The 17,825-nt window shown below is 42.7% G+C and overlaps 1 protein-coding gene across 1 annotated transcript in view; it reads left to right on the top strand.

Annotated features, from left to right (window-relative positions):
- Positions 1 to 13,622, top strand: part of LOC308292239 (hippocalcin-like protein 1) — a 70,400-nt gene extending 56,778 nt beyond the window's left edge. Inside the window, exons 3-5 of the mRNA XM_080734548.1 lie at positions 8,446 to 8,727; positions 12,335 to 12,440; positions 12,853 to 13,622. Of these exons, the coding sequence (XP_080590674.1) occupies positions 8,446 to 8,727; positions 12,335 to 12,440; positions 12,853 to 12,950 (486 nt within the window). The 3' untranslated portion in view covers positions 12,951 to 13,622. The remainder of the gene's footprint in view (positions 1 to 8,445; positions 8,728 to 12,334; positions 12,441 to 12,852) is intronic.
- Positions 13,623 to 17,825: the final 4,203 nt, after the last annotated feature.

Below are 17,825 nucleotides of genomic sequence, written 5' to 3'. Positions count from 1 at the left end.
CGTTTTGTTCTGTTTGCTGCTTGAACCATCGCAAGTGAGCGCAGTGAGGTGGTGAACTCTGCTCAGTCTGACGTGCGCTAAACGCGCATCAAAGAAATTACACATCAGATAGAAAGTAGTATTAATTTGGTGTCGGACCTTGTCGTCCTGCTTTAGGAGGACGGGGCTGTGTACTTTTTGCGCGTGCAAGGCTCCAATGAGTAAGAATTTCCCTAATTAAAGTGAAAATCGATTTTACGATTTCCATTTTTTTAAATCTTCCAAAGGAAAAAAACCGGGTTACGATTAAAAATCGATTAATCGAACAACCCTAGTTGGTAGATTAGCCGTGAAATTTCTATTATTGTATTGTGATCTGAGACATAATATTATGTTTATAAACATGAGCCCGCCGCCCCTCCTTCTTGGACAGCGCCGTTGTTTTTCTTTTTTTTTTCCCCAGGTCATTAGCTCACCGTGATTTTCTCGATCTCCGTTGGGATAGAATGGGGGATTTTCGGATCAAAATCATTTATTCCGGTTTTAATGACAAAGTCCGGGAAAGTACGGCGTGGCTGAGACTCCTTGCTGGGATGTGCGATATACTACGGTTTTAACATTAAGGGGCTCCCCGTGGCTTACAAAGGGTTAAAGATTGGGAAATGCTTTACTCGGGTCGATTCTAATAAGGTTTCAGCTCTGTAGTCAGAATGAGTTTGTCAATGCTTTTTGTCTTACACCTGAGAAATCAGCAGAGGCCTGAGGTCTGAGGCAAAAATGTTGATTGGGGCAAAGCAGGCACGTGCACACATAGATATCAAAGGGGGCTTGCTAGGTCTGCTATTTGCTATTTTCGATATTTCCACTTAAAGGCCCTTTTAGAAATGTCAGCCCCTGCCTCTCTAAAATTCTCTTCACATCCCTGGGGCAAAGCATTATGGAAGAAATATTAACACTGTTATTATTTTTGAAAGGTTCACTCAACGAAAATGTGTTTGTTGTTGAAGGGCTACAGCTGCTCGACAGGAATAAACTAGCAGAATGTTTCACCCAGAAAATGCCAGACCAAAATAACAGGGATTATTAGTGCATCAGAGCATATTCACCATGGCTAGACAAGAAAAACTCCAAGTAAAGTGGATGCTTTTTCAGACGGACACAAATTGCTGAGCTGCAGGCTAGACAGGCTTATTTACTCTGAAAGGCTGCTCGCATTGAAGAGCATTTTCTGTACCGGGAGTGTTTTATAATGAATGAGTTTTGTGGGCCTATACAGGAAATATATTTCTACATGGAGTTTGCCTTTGATAACGACTATTAATTATTAAAATAGTACATTTTATTTAGTTGGGAAAGAAAACGGTTAAAAAGCAACAAAGTGAACAGGCACATTTGAGAGGCCCTACTAGATGTCCATTAAATCTCATTTAGATTAACAGGGACCTAAAGTAACTTGTCATTTACATTAGCAGCACACTAACCCAAAACTCATTCTGGATCCAATGGGTACCTTGTCAGCGTGTGGTTACATGAGCCAATTTATTTAATTCTCAATTAAATCAATCCAATCAGTTATTAATTTAGTGGACTTGCTGAATCGCTTTCTTTTTTTTTAATTTGTATTAAATGTTTTTTATCCCACGTTTTTTGCAACCCATTTTTCTCACCCGGTGACTACCTAACCTGTAGTCCTGGTTTCCGCTCTCCCCCTGCCGCGCCAGGGGACATTGGGGAGCACCCGGCTGGCTAGGGGGAGGTAGTATAGAAACCAGGACTACTGCATGCTTTTGTGTGAGGGCCTATGCCCAAGGAGACACGGAGAGAACATGCAAAATCGCTAAATTGCTTTCTCACCTTTTTTTGTTATTTTGTCCCCAAAAAACATCTCCGGCTGTTTTTTTCCCTCCAAAAGACATTTTGGCTGACCCGACCACAGCTCAAAACGGAAGCGGTGGGGCTTATGCAAATCTGCGTATTCCATCGCTCCAAAATCAATTTTAACATACAGTATTTGACTCCAGAGTTTCGTCATTGTTGAGATTCTGCTGTAAAACTGTTCACTCTGCACGAAATCTCGTCTCGCAAGACTTCCGATTCGGAAAAGTGAGAAAGCGATTCAGCACGGAATTCTCCTTACTCCAAACGATACACCGAAAATGTACCCGGGGCAGAGGCAGATCTTGCTTTAACAAACAGGTGCAAGCTACTGAAATCATAGCCCTACCAAACCATGACCGTCACAGAAGGTAATATTGAAATCAGCATATTGATATTTCCAAACCTGGCAGTTATATGGCTGTTACTTAGGGATTAAGTGTCTTGCATAAGGGATGCGAAATGGTAACCTTCTGACGGCCTCTCTATCCACTCACCTACAGCCACCCCATAGGCCAGGGACCCCTTAGTTGAGAGAGAGATGAAGCAGGGAGTAGGGACCCCCTCAACCTTTTCATAGATTCCATATAGTTTCATTGTTTGATAGCACAATCGTCAGTGTATTTTGGATTCATGACAATTTGTGTTTTCAGATATTTAACCACTTGAACCGTCAATAATTACTAAACTTGACCTTTCACTCTGTACTTAGTCTGCTCTTTTTCCCCCTCTACACCAAACCTCTTTGCCGAAAATAGCAGATCTACAAGCTCACAAGCTTGTAGATCTGCTATTTTTGGCTAAAGTTCTCAGACTATGGATGCTAGGGTTCAAGTGGTTAATATAACATAGGAGAAAAAAAGGTTTCTATCACACAAAGATTTGGAGGACCCTCTGTAGTGACTCTGAGGACCCCCTAGGGGTCCCGGAACCCCTGTTGAAGACCCCTGCTATACAGCCTATGCACAAGAATGAAGGAGTCCTGCACACTGTCGCAACTTGCACATTTCCGGAATAGCAATTAATGCTTCAGTCATCGACTTTCATCAGACACAAACAAAGGTCTGGCCTATTCTGTAGCAAACATGGAGAACAACTAATGAGATTTTTTTTCTTCTTCACCAGAGAGCACCAATGTTTACCCTCCCACTCTCTCTGGCAACGTCTTTGTTCGGATAATCAAAATGTAATTTCAAGCTTCAAAGCTCCCTCTACCTCAAGTGTTTTAAAATAATGAAGTGTACTGAAAATCAGGTCATAGACAGATGTGACTTGTACCTTTTTCTTCCCTTTCTCCTCAGGCACAATGGCACTTTATAACTGTCTCGACTGCTTTTAAAAGAGGCAGAGGCTAGTGTTGCTTTGAACTGAAATTGTGCCCATGACCAAGTGCATTCTCAAAAGGTTCTTCAATCTTCTTTGAAGTTCATTGGTGGTAGATGTATATTCATGCATATATCGCACAGATAGAATATACATAGCCTTCTCTAACAAAATGGGCTTGCCATGTTTTATCATGGAAATAGATGTTTTGATTCTTAATGATTTGGAAAGGCTTTACTTGAGGTCGATCCTAATAAGGTTTCTGCTCTGGAGTCAGAATCAGTTTTTGAATTTCTTTGTCCAGCCGCCCTAGAAATTGGTGGAGGCCGACAAGGCCTGGGCCGAGGGCCAAAACACTCCATGGGGTCCCGAATTGGAATGAAAAATATCATTATTCTTTTTTAAATTCTGTCCAAGAAAATGTCAGTTTGACGTTGAAGAGATACAGGAGTTCAATAGAAAGGAATGAACTAACATTAGGGAAAATTTCACCCCAAGAAGTGCCAGACGCCATTATTTCTGATCGAAGGACACAGTGTTTAGTTATTCTGCAGCATTCCAGGTGGAAAGAGATGAGAATACATCAGTGGAGGCAACCAATGCCAATATGAAGCCCTGAACTGAACTTGAAAATGTATAATTCCAGGCAGTCCACGACTACCCTGAGCGATATTCAGTAATAATTTATAATACCAAGCTTCTTACGATTACCACCCTGCTTCATATAGGGATGGCCCAGACCACTGGCCTAGCGGTCCGGGCACATAGGCTCTAATGCAGGTTCGAGTCCCCGATCCTGACAACCTTTGTTGCATGTCTCTCCCTCTTTCCTGTCCATCTTCACTTAAAAAACTATCAAGAAAAGGCAGAAAAGGCTCCCAAAAAATCTTTAAAATTCCATGATGAGAACACGTCAGTCAGTGGCTATATACTTTGTTAACCGTAGTCCGCCAGGGGTCTAAACAAGGGTATCTCCTTTCCCCCACTACGCCAGTGGTGGAAAAAGTACTCACATTTTCTACTTAAGTAAAAGTATCAATACTGCATTGTAGAAGTACTCTGTTACAAGTAGAAGTCCAGAATTCAAAATGTACTTGAGTAAAAGTACAAAAGAAGTATTGGCATCAAAATGTACTTAAAGTACTAAAAGTAAAAGTACAAAATGTTTGAAAATTGCAGATCTACAATCTCAATGCGACGTGTTGTGAGCTTGTAGATCTGCTATTTTCAAATAGCCAAGGTATAAAATTAGCCTCGTACCCGCCCTCTTCTGGAAACCAATCTTCTGGAATCCTCCTGGATAACGGAAGTTGGTCGTTTACTAGGCTAGTATAAAATAGGGCTAAAGTGGTTTATGTTGCCTATGTTTTAACATATTATAATTTATACCAGCAAAGTAACTAGTAACTATAGTTTTCAAATAAATGTAGTGGAGTAAAAGTACAATATTTGGATCCCAGATGTAATGGAGTAGAAGTGAAAGTATTGGAAAGTAAAGTACAAATACCTCGAAACTTTACTTAAAGGAGTGATGACACCGGCCGAAATGTAACATTATGGTACAGTAGGTCACGTGGTCTTTGTTGAAACGGTTTGGAAAGGGGGTGGAGCCGGCTGTTGCTGCCGACAGGCCCATCAACAGTAGCTGTATGGGCCTGTCGGCAGCAACACAGAGCCCCCAGTGATAGGCTGTTGATTGTACTGCATCATTTGATTGGATAATTTAACATGGGGGTACATGACATCATTAAAAAAAATTGCTAATTTGATAGCCATAATTAGCTGTTTTCGCTGTGTCACGCTCCCTTTAAGTACAGCACTTAAGTAAAAGTACTTAGTTACTTTACACCACTGCTCTACACAACATCTCTTTGGCAAAAATAGCAGATCTATTTTCACTTCATAGTTTCCCCAGAATAGGATATGCTAGGATTCATGTGGTTAAACCCTAACCGATGATGAGCAGCTTGATGCCTTCCGCATGGTTTCCTCCGCCGTCGGTGTGTGAAATGTGTGATGTGAATGGGATGGAATGCACCTTGTAAAGTGCTGTGCTGAAGGGTCCTATATAAATGCACCATTTACATCTGGCAAGAAAGCAACTACCCTCACATCAGCATGTCATTACTGAGAAAATATCCCTTCCCTTCTGTGTGAACCTGAACATTCCCCATATCACCTCAAAATCTATTTTCTATGACAGATACAACTGCTCGAATTGATTGCAGTCTAGCTGACCAGGCAGAATGAGACAGATTATTGGAGACATTTTCTTAAGTGCAATGTCAGCAACCTTGTGCAATAGGTAAACTATTTAAAGTTGACAAGTTTCTTTGCCAGAGCTGAGGACTTGAGTCACCTGATTCGTACTCGAGTCTGACTCAAGTCACAATTCTAGTAACTTCCTATCTGAAGGTTGCACACACACACACACACACACACACACACACACACACACACACACACACACACACACACACACACACACACACACACACACACACACACACACACACACACACACACACACACACACACACACACACACACACACACACACACACACACACACACACACACACACACACACACACACACACACGGGATGAGACGATACGCGATATTATCGTTTATCGTGATAAAAAACACTCACGATAATCGTATCGTGAGTATCATGTTCCGCCCCCAGGATAATGGATTTTGATTATCACGATAATATCGAACTATCAAACAATACTCGAAATACCCTACTCTAATGAGAAATATTATGTCACTCAACCCTAACATTAGTTGAGTGTAATGCAAGAGCGAACATTAATCATGATTCTAAAAATAAAGCGTGCTGACATTAATCATGATTCTAAAATTAAAACCTAACAGATGCTATATACTGTAGGGAGCCTAGCGCACTTTGTTCTTGGCCCCCTATGATTCCAAAGAATGTTGAAAAAACAAAAACTGCTGTCTGCAAACCTTTGCAACAAAAATATCAGACGTGATGTCTACAAAGGGAGTGAGAGAAGGGGTGGTCTAGGGCCCACAAACAACAAGATTCGGCCTTACCAGGGAAAGAAACATGACAGTATATTCATAAACCTTATTTCACTAAACATTTGAAGTGAGAAACAGGCTGTACAGCTTCCTCATCTTGAGTCATATTTGATCTGCAATGCCAATATTTAACAAATGGAAACGTTACTGTACTTTGTTTCCAGTAAATATGTATCATTCTAATTTAGTTCCATTCACAACTGGATTAGCTAAATGAAGGCTATGTTAGAAACTTAGAATCACCTCACTCGTTCAAAATAGTTTCACACTATAGCCGTATTTCCACTGCAGGGCCAACCCAGAAATAGAACCTGAACTTTCCAGAACCAAGAACTTTCAAGAACCTGTGAAGTTCCAGAACCAAGTTCTGCTTTTGTTTCCATATAACCAGACCCAACCGGGAAGCTCAACTCGTCAGCCTGATTTGGCTGAGACAAACAGCTGGTCATTTAAACAGCAGCACATTCGGGAATCTAAAATCTAAAATAACAGCTGTATGTAAGAAATACATCTTTAGTTACTACTTTCTGGATATAAAAATAAAATAAAAAACAATAGAACGTTCAAACAAGCTGCTAACTGTACTGAGCTGGTACTCTGCCTTTGCTCTATGGAGAAAAAAAGCGTGTCTCTCTCACACACGCACGCACGCACACACACACACACACACACACACACACACGATACGATATGAAGCAGGCGTGTCCTGAACACAGCGCACGGCTCGGCTGCTGACTCGAGTCACCAATGGACGGGCGAATGTAGAAATGCTTATCTCCACTGTTTTAGTTTGTTGTCGGTCTATCGACGTACATTTTCTTTATTTTTGCTTGGCACCGTGTCTGTCTGCTTGTGCACTCGACGCCCATTTCAGAAAGACGACGGCGACGGAATTTGTTTGAAAATCCTTTTTCGGATGAACGGATGCTTCTAGCTCCTTCTGGATATTTTCTTCTCCCGCCCAGACACAAATAAGAGCCTGTATCATCACATTCACTTGACCAATGTGTCGTGGCTGTCGTCTGGCGTTGCGTCCATAGTGTTTCTGTGTTTCTGTCTGTCGGAATAGGATTTTAAAAATGACGCTGTTGTGTTGTGAGAGATTTCTCCCCGTTCTCCTCGGTGTCGTTACCTCCGCTCAACCAATCGAGAGCAGGAGCGCTGCTAGCCCCGCCCATAGGTTCCCAGAACTCAAGTTTAGTTCTACATCAGGAGCAGGACCTAAAAAAGGTTCCAGGAGGTTCCAGGAACCTTGTCTGGAACCGGGCCATTCGCAATGGAAACAAAACCAGAACCAAAAAAATAGGTTCTGGTTCCTGAAAGTTCTGGTTCCACCTTGCAGTGGAAAAGCGCCTTGTGTTTGCTAGTTAGCAAGCAAGCTATTCCTTTATCTCAACATCAGGGATCGTACATTTTTAGTTTTGCTTGATTTTAAATGTGCTTTCAGAAATGTGCTTGAATTCTGATATTATATTCCTGGAATTGCATCATTGGTGGGGGACACATGTAATGTGCTTGTTTTAAAGAGTAACTTGTGCAGTACGTTTGTGTCATTAGAGGGAACAGCCGTCATTCAAAGACAGGGTCTAATAATGGTGTGTCTTCCCTGTGAATTTCTGACCCAAATATGGAGTTTGTGGCCGATGCAAACTTGCGTGCACCCGCCAAGTGTTTAGTCAACTGGTTGATTTGTTCTTATCTTGACATGTGCGGAGGACATACATAAAGTAGACACCATAGATTTATCAATAGACAAGAACTGGTGTAGCAAGGACAGATCAGCAACTATCGATTATTTTCTTTGTAATTATTCTATCAATTACTTTTGTGATTTTTTAGTATATATTTTTTACAATTAATTAACCACTTACAATAAGGATTTGTCGCACAAGTGTTGTGGAAAAATAGTTAAAATATCAGACCTGCAAGCTCACGACATGTGAGCTTGTAGATCAATTATTTTAACTTTTTTGTTTTGAATGAAAGTTACTATCACACTTTTGGCCCTCTTATCTCCGCCACCGTTGGCCCTATTGATGCCAAACTTTGGACACACACTCCTTGGATGGCAAATCACAACCTCCACCCCTGATTTCTCACATGGCCCTCTTTGTAGCGCCACCATCAGGCAGATGTTTTTGTTTTGAATGACAGATTATTATATATATTTAATAATCGATTAAATCCTGCTCTCCTTTCCTATCCTCCCCTCCCCAGGGCTTCCTAAAGGACTGTCCGAGTGGCAACCTCAACGTGGAGGAGTTCAAGAAGATCTACGCCAACTTCTTCCCCTACGGCGACGCCTCCAAGTTCGCGGAGCACGTCTTCCGCACGTTCGACACCAACAGCGACGGCACCATCGACTTCCGGGAGTTCATCATCGCGCTGAGCGTGACGTCGCGGGGGAAGCTGGAGCAGAAGCTGAAGTGGGCCTTCAGCATGTACGACCTGGACGGCAACGGATACATCAGCCGCGACGAGATGCTGGAGATCGTGCAGGTGAGACAGGGGCGTCACAAGGGGGGGGGGGGGGGGACTGAGTTACTAGGCCAAAGGTGGAGGGGCCTTAATTATTTTATACTTTAGCTATTGAAAAATAGCAGATATACAAGCTCACAGCGCGGCACAGAGTGAAAATATGTGCAAATATGACGCCATCAAGACCTGCCAAAACACATCTTATGATATTTAGACGACTAAAACTAGACTAAAACTAAACCTTTTCAGATGACTAAAATATGACTGAAACTAAATTAAATGTTATTCAAAAGACTATGACTTAAAACCTAATCAAACTTTGCTTTCAAAATCAACACTAGTCGGAAGTGAAATCGTTCGGACGGTGCCTGGGTTATGCCCGAGGCAGTCATACTGTCATATTCTGGACAGCCTCTTATCTGACCAATGCAGGACACACTCATAGCCAGACCCACAGAGATTCCTAGCATTAATACATAGACCTTGGCCATGTCATTAGTAGCAATCAAAATTTCCAGAAAAGGTGAAAGTTGCTGATCTACAAGCTTACAATGCGTCACATTGAAATGAGTTGTGAGCCTGTGGATCAGCTCTTGTTCGCGGTTCGCCATACAACCTCTTACACTTACACTCACAATTACAAGTGGCAATCGTGTGGGTTTGAAAACCCACATGATTGCCTTGCATGTGGATTAGTTATGTCACAAGAACACCATCTGCATACATAATACACATTTAACTCATGCAAACACACACTATATAATATATACCATCCAGAATCCATATTGTTTTAACTCATCTGGTGCCGATCCCGAACTAGTTCGGCTTTATTTCAATCCAATACAATCTTTTTTTTATTAATTCACTTACCCCGAGCTGCTTGTAGAGTCGTGGGTGGTCCTGGCTCGCTAGCCGCTAGCCAGCTAGCCGTTCTACTCTGTCCGACGATATATTCCATTAAAAATGGTTTAAAATACATTTTTGAGCTCCCCAATGTTCACCCGATGTTCGGCGCCGCTTCCGATGAGTACACGAGTGTGCCGATCCCGAAGTAGTTCGGCTTTATTTAATTAAATGAATAAAATGATAAGAGGCCTTCTGAAGCCTGGCTTGATTTTTGTAGCTACTAGCCGAAAGCTAACAACGTCCCGGCCGGCCGTAATTTGCGAACGCAATCGCCAATCTCCGCCTAATCCAATGAAAGACCGCATCTTTAAAGGCTTATATCTCTTTTTTGTGTTTTAGGAAAGCGGCGCGAGGTTTATTTACGGCGAAATCGCCCAAAAATGATCTTTTAGATGACAAAATGGGAATAGCCATTCTGTTAGCATCTTCATCCGGGACATTTCCATGCCGTGCAAGAACGTGAGAACGTCAGGTCCTGGAAGCTGAAGTCCTGGAAGCTAAAGCGCTCGCCTATGAGAGATGCGCTGGCATTCTTTGGCCCCTAGAGGGCGCTGGCGCTCAAAGAGTTAAGCTACAAATTGACAGATAGATAGTAGATACAGCAGATACGACAGACAGACAGACAGACATGGAGGCTTGCTTCCTTGTGACAGATTGGATTTCTCTTCATGTTGATTGAAATAAAGCCCAGTTCTAGGAACTCCAAATGTTTAATCTGGGAATGGGGATTTTTTACCATGCCATATGTCCGAGAGAGAAGACCAAAACCATAGTGCCAATTTTCAGTACTATGTCCACAAAGGCACATTTCACCAGATCGTATCACTGTTTTCGCAAACATACAGTTGCTACTGCACACCGAATTTGCACAGATATTACATTTGCAGGGTTAAGGTTTGGAAGTCTAAATATGTCATTAGTGCTTGTGGTCATTTGGCTACACAGCGCTGTCGTCACTAGGGCTGTCACATAATAATTGTCTAATAGCCATTATTTGACATAATCGCAATTATTTTGTCATAATCGTTTACTTGTTGAAACATTTTCATATTTTCAAACATTTTCAAAAATAGTGGAAGTAGCAGATCTACAAGCTCGAGCTTGTAGATCGGCTATTCCCACTATCAAGGTTTAAAGTTGTCAAATATGTGAGTAATTTCTTTGTATATTTAGGTTATGTCATATCTGCCATGTGCAACTTCAAAGCCTACAAGCCAAACAGGAATGTACTTGTCAATGACAGAAACACAATTAAATCGCTAATCGCAATTATTTGAGTGAAAATTAATCATCATGTAAAATGACATAATCCTGACAGCGCTAGTCGTCACACTATTTGATTTACGCAACTAGCCTACTAAAAATGAGCTGCAGCTGGACAGACACGGTGTGGCCAGCTAGCCAATCACAAACGAGAATGTCCCCCATCTAAGCTCCAGCATAGGGAGAACACTGGCCATCTGGACATCAGCTCATGATTCATTGTCACTTTATTTCTGTGATCAAATGATAAACGTGATTATCATTAAAATGTATGGATTACGATATCGGCATGGAGGCTAAGCTTCTGGCATACAAAGACATCGACTGGGTTGACACACTAACCACCACAGTGCTGAGTCAATTGTTGAGTATGGGCATGTGAAGGCAACAGAGCACAACGCAAGTCTCTCGCCATCACCAAGCCAGTATCTAAACAAAATGTAAAGAGACCCACAGCTTCACAGACGAGGCATTGTGCATAGATGCAACAGACTGTGTCTGTGCCTGTGAATGTATGTGTGTTCTCTTGGATTAGTGAGTTAAATTTAACCAGAGTTTATCCCTAAGTGTGCAGAATACTGGGATTATCCTCAAGCTCGTTGAGGATACACACCGCTGGATGAAAGTAAAGGGACCTATTGTATTATTGCATTGAGAGAGGGTAAGTGGGGGGTGTGAGAGAGTACAAAAGCAAGGTCTCCAATTTACTTCAATGATATTAGGCTGTATGGTAACGAGGGGCACTTTCACCTTCACCAATATCCCCACAACCGAGAGCTATTCATTGCGACCAGACGAGAAGCAAATGGTTTTCAGCCCCTGAAAACCATTTGAAATCATTCCGCCTTGGTGTGCAGGCACCCGCTGCCAGCGATTTAGTCACAGCAGCGGAGCGGTGGCGCAGAGGGCTCGTTTTATGCGAGCTAAGTTTCCCTCTGAGGAAGATGCTGTGAGAGTCCTAGACAATGATCTACAGTCAGCCTCGCATCCCTCAACTCCTTCCGGAGAGGAGTGAGTGGGCGCGTAAGCTATGCCTAAGACCGGCGAATACTTGGGAGCTTCTCCGTTCACTCACAGAGGTTAATTTAGTACTATCAGGAGACAGAAGGAGGTCTTATCGGTCATAGATAAAGATATACACGATCAATACGGTAAGCTCTGCTCGTAAAAAAAAAAACACCTCCCTGCCCCACTCTGATCTCAGTCAGAGGCCAACTTCTGCTCGGTAGGAATGGTCTCGGTGCCCTATGTGGTCACTGACACCATTCCTTGAAGACTTGCACTGGGAGCGGCTCATGGCACAGGGAACACAAATGTCATATGAGTTCTAGATGAACATGCTAAAATGTGCATCCTAAAAAAGAAAATGGAGCTTGGTGATTTTCTTTTGTTTTTCTGTCATTTACGTGCCACTGCCTGGCCGAAACTCAGCTTTCTATCTATCTGCTCTCTCCCCCAGGCCATCTACAAGATGGTGTCAACTGTGATGAAGATGCCAGAGGACGAGTCCACACCAGAGAAGAGGACGGATAAGATATTCAGACAGATGGACCTCAACAACGATGGTGGGAGGAAGGAGAAATATGTTAACATGTTCAAAGTTAAACTGAAATTCAATGTTGCATGGCTCAGTCAATGTCTGGCTTTGGGCTCACTTTTATATACCCATAGGAGGGTTTTGCACCCGTCCCACTGATTTAGTTTAGCATGCTAACTGGTTAAGATTATGGCGCATCTTGAGAGCCGAGCTATCAACTGTCTTCCATTTGTACACAGTTGCCACTGTTGCAATACATTTATTCGTGATTTATGTCATATGTAGAACTGTTGGGATACATTTATTTGTGATTGATGCCATATGTAGAACTGTTGGGATACATTTATTTATGACATTTTATGTGATTTATGTTATATTAATTTATACATGTTCCTGGCTGAAGTAACTTACATCTCTCTCCCTCTTTCCCTCTCTTTCAGGTAAATTGTCTCTGGAAGAATTTATCAAAGGTGCCAAAAGCGACCCCTCCATTGTGCGGCTACTTCAGTGCGACCCAAGCTCCGCCTCCCAGTTCTGAGGCTCTCGACTACCAACCCACCCCCCCCCCCCCTCGGCCCGCCCCCCCGTTGCTATGGAAAACAGTCACTCAAATCAATGCATGATGGTTCTCGTCTCTCTTATATTATCTTTTTTCTTTTTGCGTACAAAGATTTTGAGGGGGAAAAAACAAGAAACGCACACACTGTACACACATAAAAATTGTACTTTTTTGAAAAGGGACACACGCATAACTACGTTAAGGTCAACTGAGATACAAACACACGCAGTTGCCATGGCGTCCGCTACGTCCCACGTCCCCCCCCCCCCCCCCCAACACCCGGGTTTCTGTCTCCGTGTGGCTGTAGGGATCCATGCAGCGTGCGCCTTTGCTTCACCGGGTCGGGCCATTTTGACACAAGTCCGGAGTTTTTGTTGTTTTCCCCCCCTGCTCTTTTATTCTCATTCTTTTTTGTGGGACGGGGACGTTTTCATCTTGAAAACCGTGCATGGCTCCCGTTAATGTGTTCTGCACATGTCTCGTTCCAGTCTTCTCTTCCAAGGCACAGCTCCTCTTACACTTTTATATCCATATATTTATGTGTATATACGTATATATATATAACGCTTATATGTATATCATAAGATAAAATAGACGAGTATATTTGTTTTCATATACAGATTACACACTCTCTCGCGTTGAAAAGGCAGTATTATGTAGCGTAGTTCTATGAGATGGTGTGAATTCAGGATGGGGGCACACAGGGCAGTCTAGTTGAGGTCTTGTGTGTATGGTGGTGGGGGGGGGGGTTTCACAAAGGGAACAAAGGCTGGTGGTGATCTTGTTGGATTTTTATTGATGTTGATACATTTAATTTGTAATGATTTTTATTTTGGTCTTTTTATTTTGTACACGGTATCGTTTTCCTCTTGATGTTGCTTATTTATACATTTTTTCTTTTCTTTTCGTTTTGGATATTGAATATGTTAACTGAACAGTGGGAAAGACACACTATTGTGGACAGACCTCACTGGGATTTCGGAAAGTGTTGATATGAGGAGAATCGTCACCTTTCAGTATTGCAGGGGAACTTGTTGACGAGGGGGAATGAGTACCAGGTGAATCCATAATGCATTTGGTCAATGACACCAGTAGTACATATCATTTGAGCCACTCTCTGTGTGTGTGTGTGTGTGTGTGTGTGTGTGTGTGTGTGTGTGTGTGTGTGTGTGTGTGTGTGTGTGTGTGCGCGTGCGTGCGTGCGTACAAGTAAGGCTGCATATTTGGTCTAAATGCACAGCAAGTGACAGTTTTGTGTGCATGTGAATATGCTGTGTCCGAGGCTACCTTTTACAGTATTATCATCATGATGTGTCGTTTCTTAATTTGTAAGTATTTTAAAGTTCTCTCGTTGAGAAACAGTAAAGTTCAAGGCTCTTGTTGTTTTATCTCTTCAGTGCGCTGCATGCTCCTGCAAAGACCACATGATAACCAAAACCCAACAACTTCATAATAAATGCGCAGCAGCAGCTGCTGTTCCATTTCGTAGCTCTGCATTTCCTCAGCACTGTACCAGACACACACTGAAATAATAAAACATTGTCATGCTTTGGGATAAAACTGCCCCCCCCCTCCCTCTCTTCTTTCCTCTGGCAGACAGAGAACTCACTAAGGGCTCGTTCATCATTCTCTAGTCAAAATGCTTTTATAACCTCTTCAGTTTGTCTGCTTACCCAGCAGTTAAGATTACACAGATAATTTCCTTTAAGAGATGGAGACAAGTTACCACCAGTCAACGATTCCTGATCAGTGGCGTTCTCGGGTTTCTGGGGGATGCCAACCTGGTCGGAGACCAGTGACTTTTAGGCCAACTTTCCACCAAACTAATAATAATGCAGGTAGCTTCCTAACCAGCTGCAACCTCTGCTTTTGGGGATCTTATTATAGTTTCACTGCCATCTGCTGGTAGGATATGGAACAACTGTTGCTACCCCCCCACTTGCTGAGCTATATAAAAAAAATACTTTTCTATTCTCACTGCCTCTGTTGGAACTGGTACCGTGCGTTGTATAAATTCCTTTCTTTCTTTCTTCCTAACCTCACTTCCTTCTTTTCTGTTGCATGAAAACCTCGTGTGAGGACGTCATGTTTGTTAAGTTGGACCCGAAATCGATGACAAAAATATACCTTGTGTGTTTCAAACGCTGCACGTGTGGTGCCTTTTCTTAAACAACCAGTCATATCATGACCGTTGAAGGATGTGGAATTGGTAGACAATGTTTGTTCAGTGTTCATGCAGAAGAACTACCAGTACTTTTAAAAAGGACACGACTATTGCCTGTGGATGACAGTATCACATAAAAATACAAGTAATGCATCTGGGTCAAGGTATGCCTCTGCACTTCATTAACACAATTAGTGCCTCTTAATCTGAAGGTTGCTTGGTGCCTCGGTGCCACGCCGTTTCCTCCATAGGCCGCCACTATTATTTTGAAGGGCTGGAAGGGGGTTGTTTTTGTTTTTTTGGATTATCACTTGACGGCAACGATTACGTCATCTAGTCACATGACAGTGTGGGTCCAGAAGGGAAACATGGCTGCGCGCATCCCGTGTCTAGAGTGTGCAGAGTGGAGCCCCCTTTTTGTATACAAATGTCTTTTATGAGTTATTGAAGTTTCTTTATGGGCCTCTCAATGGATTTACTATGGAGGAGCTTCACTTCGCGTGCACGCCCGACGTGCGTTGTAAACAAATCGCGGACATTGCCGATGCGGGCGGGACCGGAGCGACGTACAGTAAGTGATAATATCTTTACTGTATATACAGTAAGATTCACAGTCCTCACCGTCAACGGCGCCATGGTATTAACCCTTTCAATGACGGTGAGGACTGTCAACGGCAGCAGAACAGTTAAAGGAATATTTCACTTTCAAAACAACTTTTGTCATTTTATAGTCTAATCAGGCTTTTGTTTTTTCCTTTGTCATTTATTTTTAATAATTGTTTGGGAAAATGAAAGAAATTAAATAATTTAAAAAATATTAAAAATAAATGAAAAGACAAGGCCAGCTCATGTATTAGGAGGGTGTCAGCAGTCACCAGAAAAAATAACAAGTGTTTTCAATGAATCTATCATGTTTAAAATGGAGTTTGAAGTTACAATGGGTTTGTATAGGAAGGGCGTGTGTCTGATAAAATCAATATCAAATATCTAAATACCGAATCAAGCAAACTAAAATCTCTCCAGGGTGTTCACAAAAGCCTGATTAGACGATAAAATGGCCAAAAGTTTTTTTACGAAAGTGAAATAGCCCTTTAAGCATGATTTAAACTTGGTCATACCACGGTGTTGCTCACCAAAAATAGCCATTCTACAAGCTCACAATGTTACGCCAGCTATTAGATCTGCTATTTTCAATGTGCAAAAACATTGCAAGAGTATAAATTAAGCATCTATCTATTATTACATTGTTCTTATTGCCGCATCCCACTTCCACGCCCCCTTTACATCCACTCCAACTCATAGGTAGTCGCATAGGTAGTCGTCGCATAGGTAGTCGGTAGTCGGCACCGAGCGCATTCTCTCTTCTCTGTGTTGAATGGAGGAGAAGTACAGACACAGACAGCACGGAGCGTCGCTACATGCTGCATTACTTTCCTCCCCTCCTCCCTGTCCCCCTGCTTCCCCCGTCTCAAGACAAGTAGGAATTGGCCAATTGGGAAGAAATAGCCAACCAGTAACCAAGCTTTTCTGCTGGAATTAACCAAACTAGAATCCACGTGTTCCACAGAGGGTCTAACATTAGCGCTACTAAGCTAGCTAGCTGAGAGCCTGACTGTATCCTACAAGAAGCTCGGCGGCTCTTCGGGCGACTCACATCTAGAGACAGTTCATAGCAAGATACTTACACCAGCTGTGTGTGTGTGTGTGTGTGTGTGTGTGTGTGTGTGTGTGTGTGTGCGCGTGTGTGTGTGTGTGTGTGTGTGTGTGTGTGTGCGTGCGTGCGTGCGTGCGTGCGTGCGTGCGTGCGTGCGTGCGTGCGTGCGTGCGTGCGTGCGTGCGTGCGTGCGTGCGTGCGTGCGTGCGTGCGTGCGTGCGTGCGTGCGTGCGTGCGTGCGTGCGTGCGTGCGTGCGTGCGTGCGTGCGTGTGTGTGTGTGTGTGTGACAGTGTTGCTAAAATGAAACTGAATTCTCCCCAAACATTGGCAGGCCTAAAATAGTAATCATAACACAATTAGGCCATAAATGTGCAATTATGCAACTGAAGACATTACATTACCTTTTATTACCCAATAAATAAATAAAGAATGTTTAAAAATAATGTGTGTATAGAATAAAAAATAAAAAAAATCTCTATTCAGCTTCGGCTAAAAAAATGTGTTTTTAACCATTTTGGAACCGAAATAGGAACCGTTAGGAATCGGAACAGGTAAGCAGAACCGGAACCGGAATCGTAAAAATCCAAACGATACCCATCCCTAATGTGCACTGCTGCTGCTGCCTCCACATTGAGTGCAGAGAAATAGCAGAGGCAAAAAATCTCTATTCAGCTTCGGCTAAAAAAATGTGTTTTTAACCATTTTGGAACCGAAATAGGAACCGTTAGGAATCGGAACAGATAAGCAGAACCGGAACCGGAATCGTGAAAATCCAAACGATACCCATCCCTAATGTGCACTGCTGCTGCTGCCTCCACATTGAGTGCAGAGAAATAGCAGAGGCATAACAGTCACTTCTCTCCAGTGCGTCCGGCGGTCAAATATGTCCGACCGGAAACGTGCGCTGCGGCACAATAGTTCCGACACAATAGTTCCGACACAATAGTTCCCCCCCCACCATTTTTTTTTTTAAAGTTTTTTAGTAAAGAAGCGGGCGTGGACTCTAGATGTGAGCGGCCGAAGGCCGCGAACCTC

This window comes from Nannobrachium achirus, assembly GCF_963921795.1.
Source record: "Nannobrachium achirus genome assembly, chromosome: 10".
NCBI classification, from domain to species: domain Eukaryota; kingdom Metazoa; phylum Chordata; class Actinopteri; order Myctophiformes; family Myctophidae; genus Nannobrachium; species Nannobrachium achirus.
This window is presented reverse-complemented; position numbering and strand designations above follow the sequence as displayed.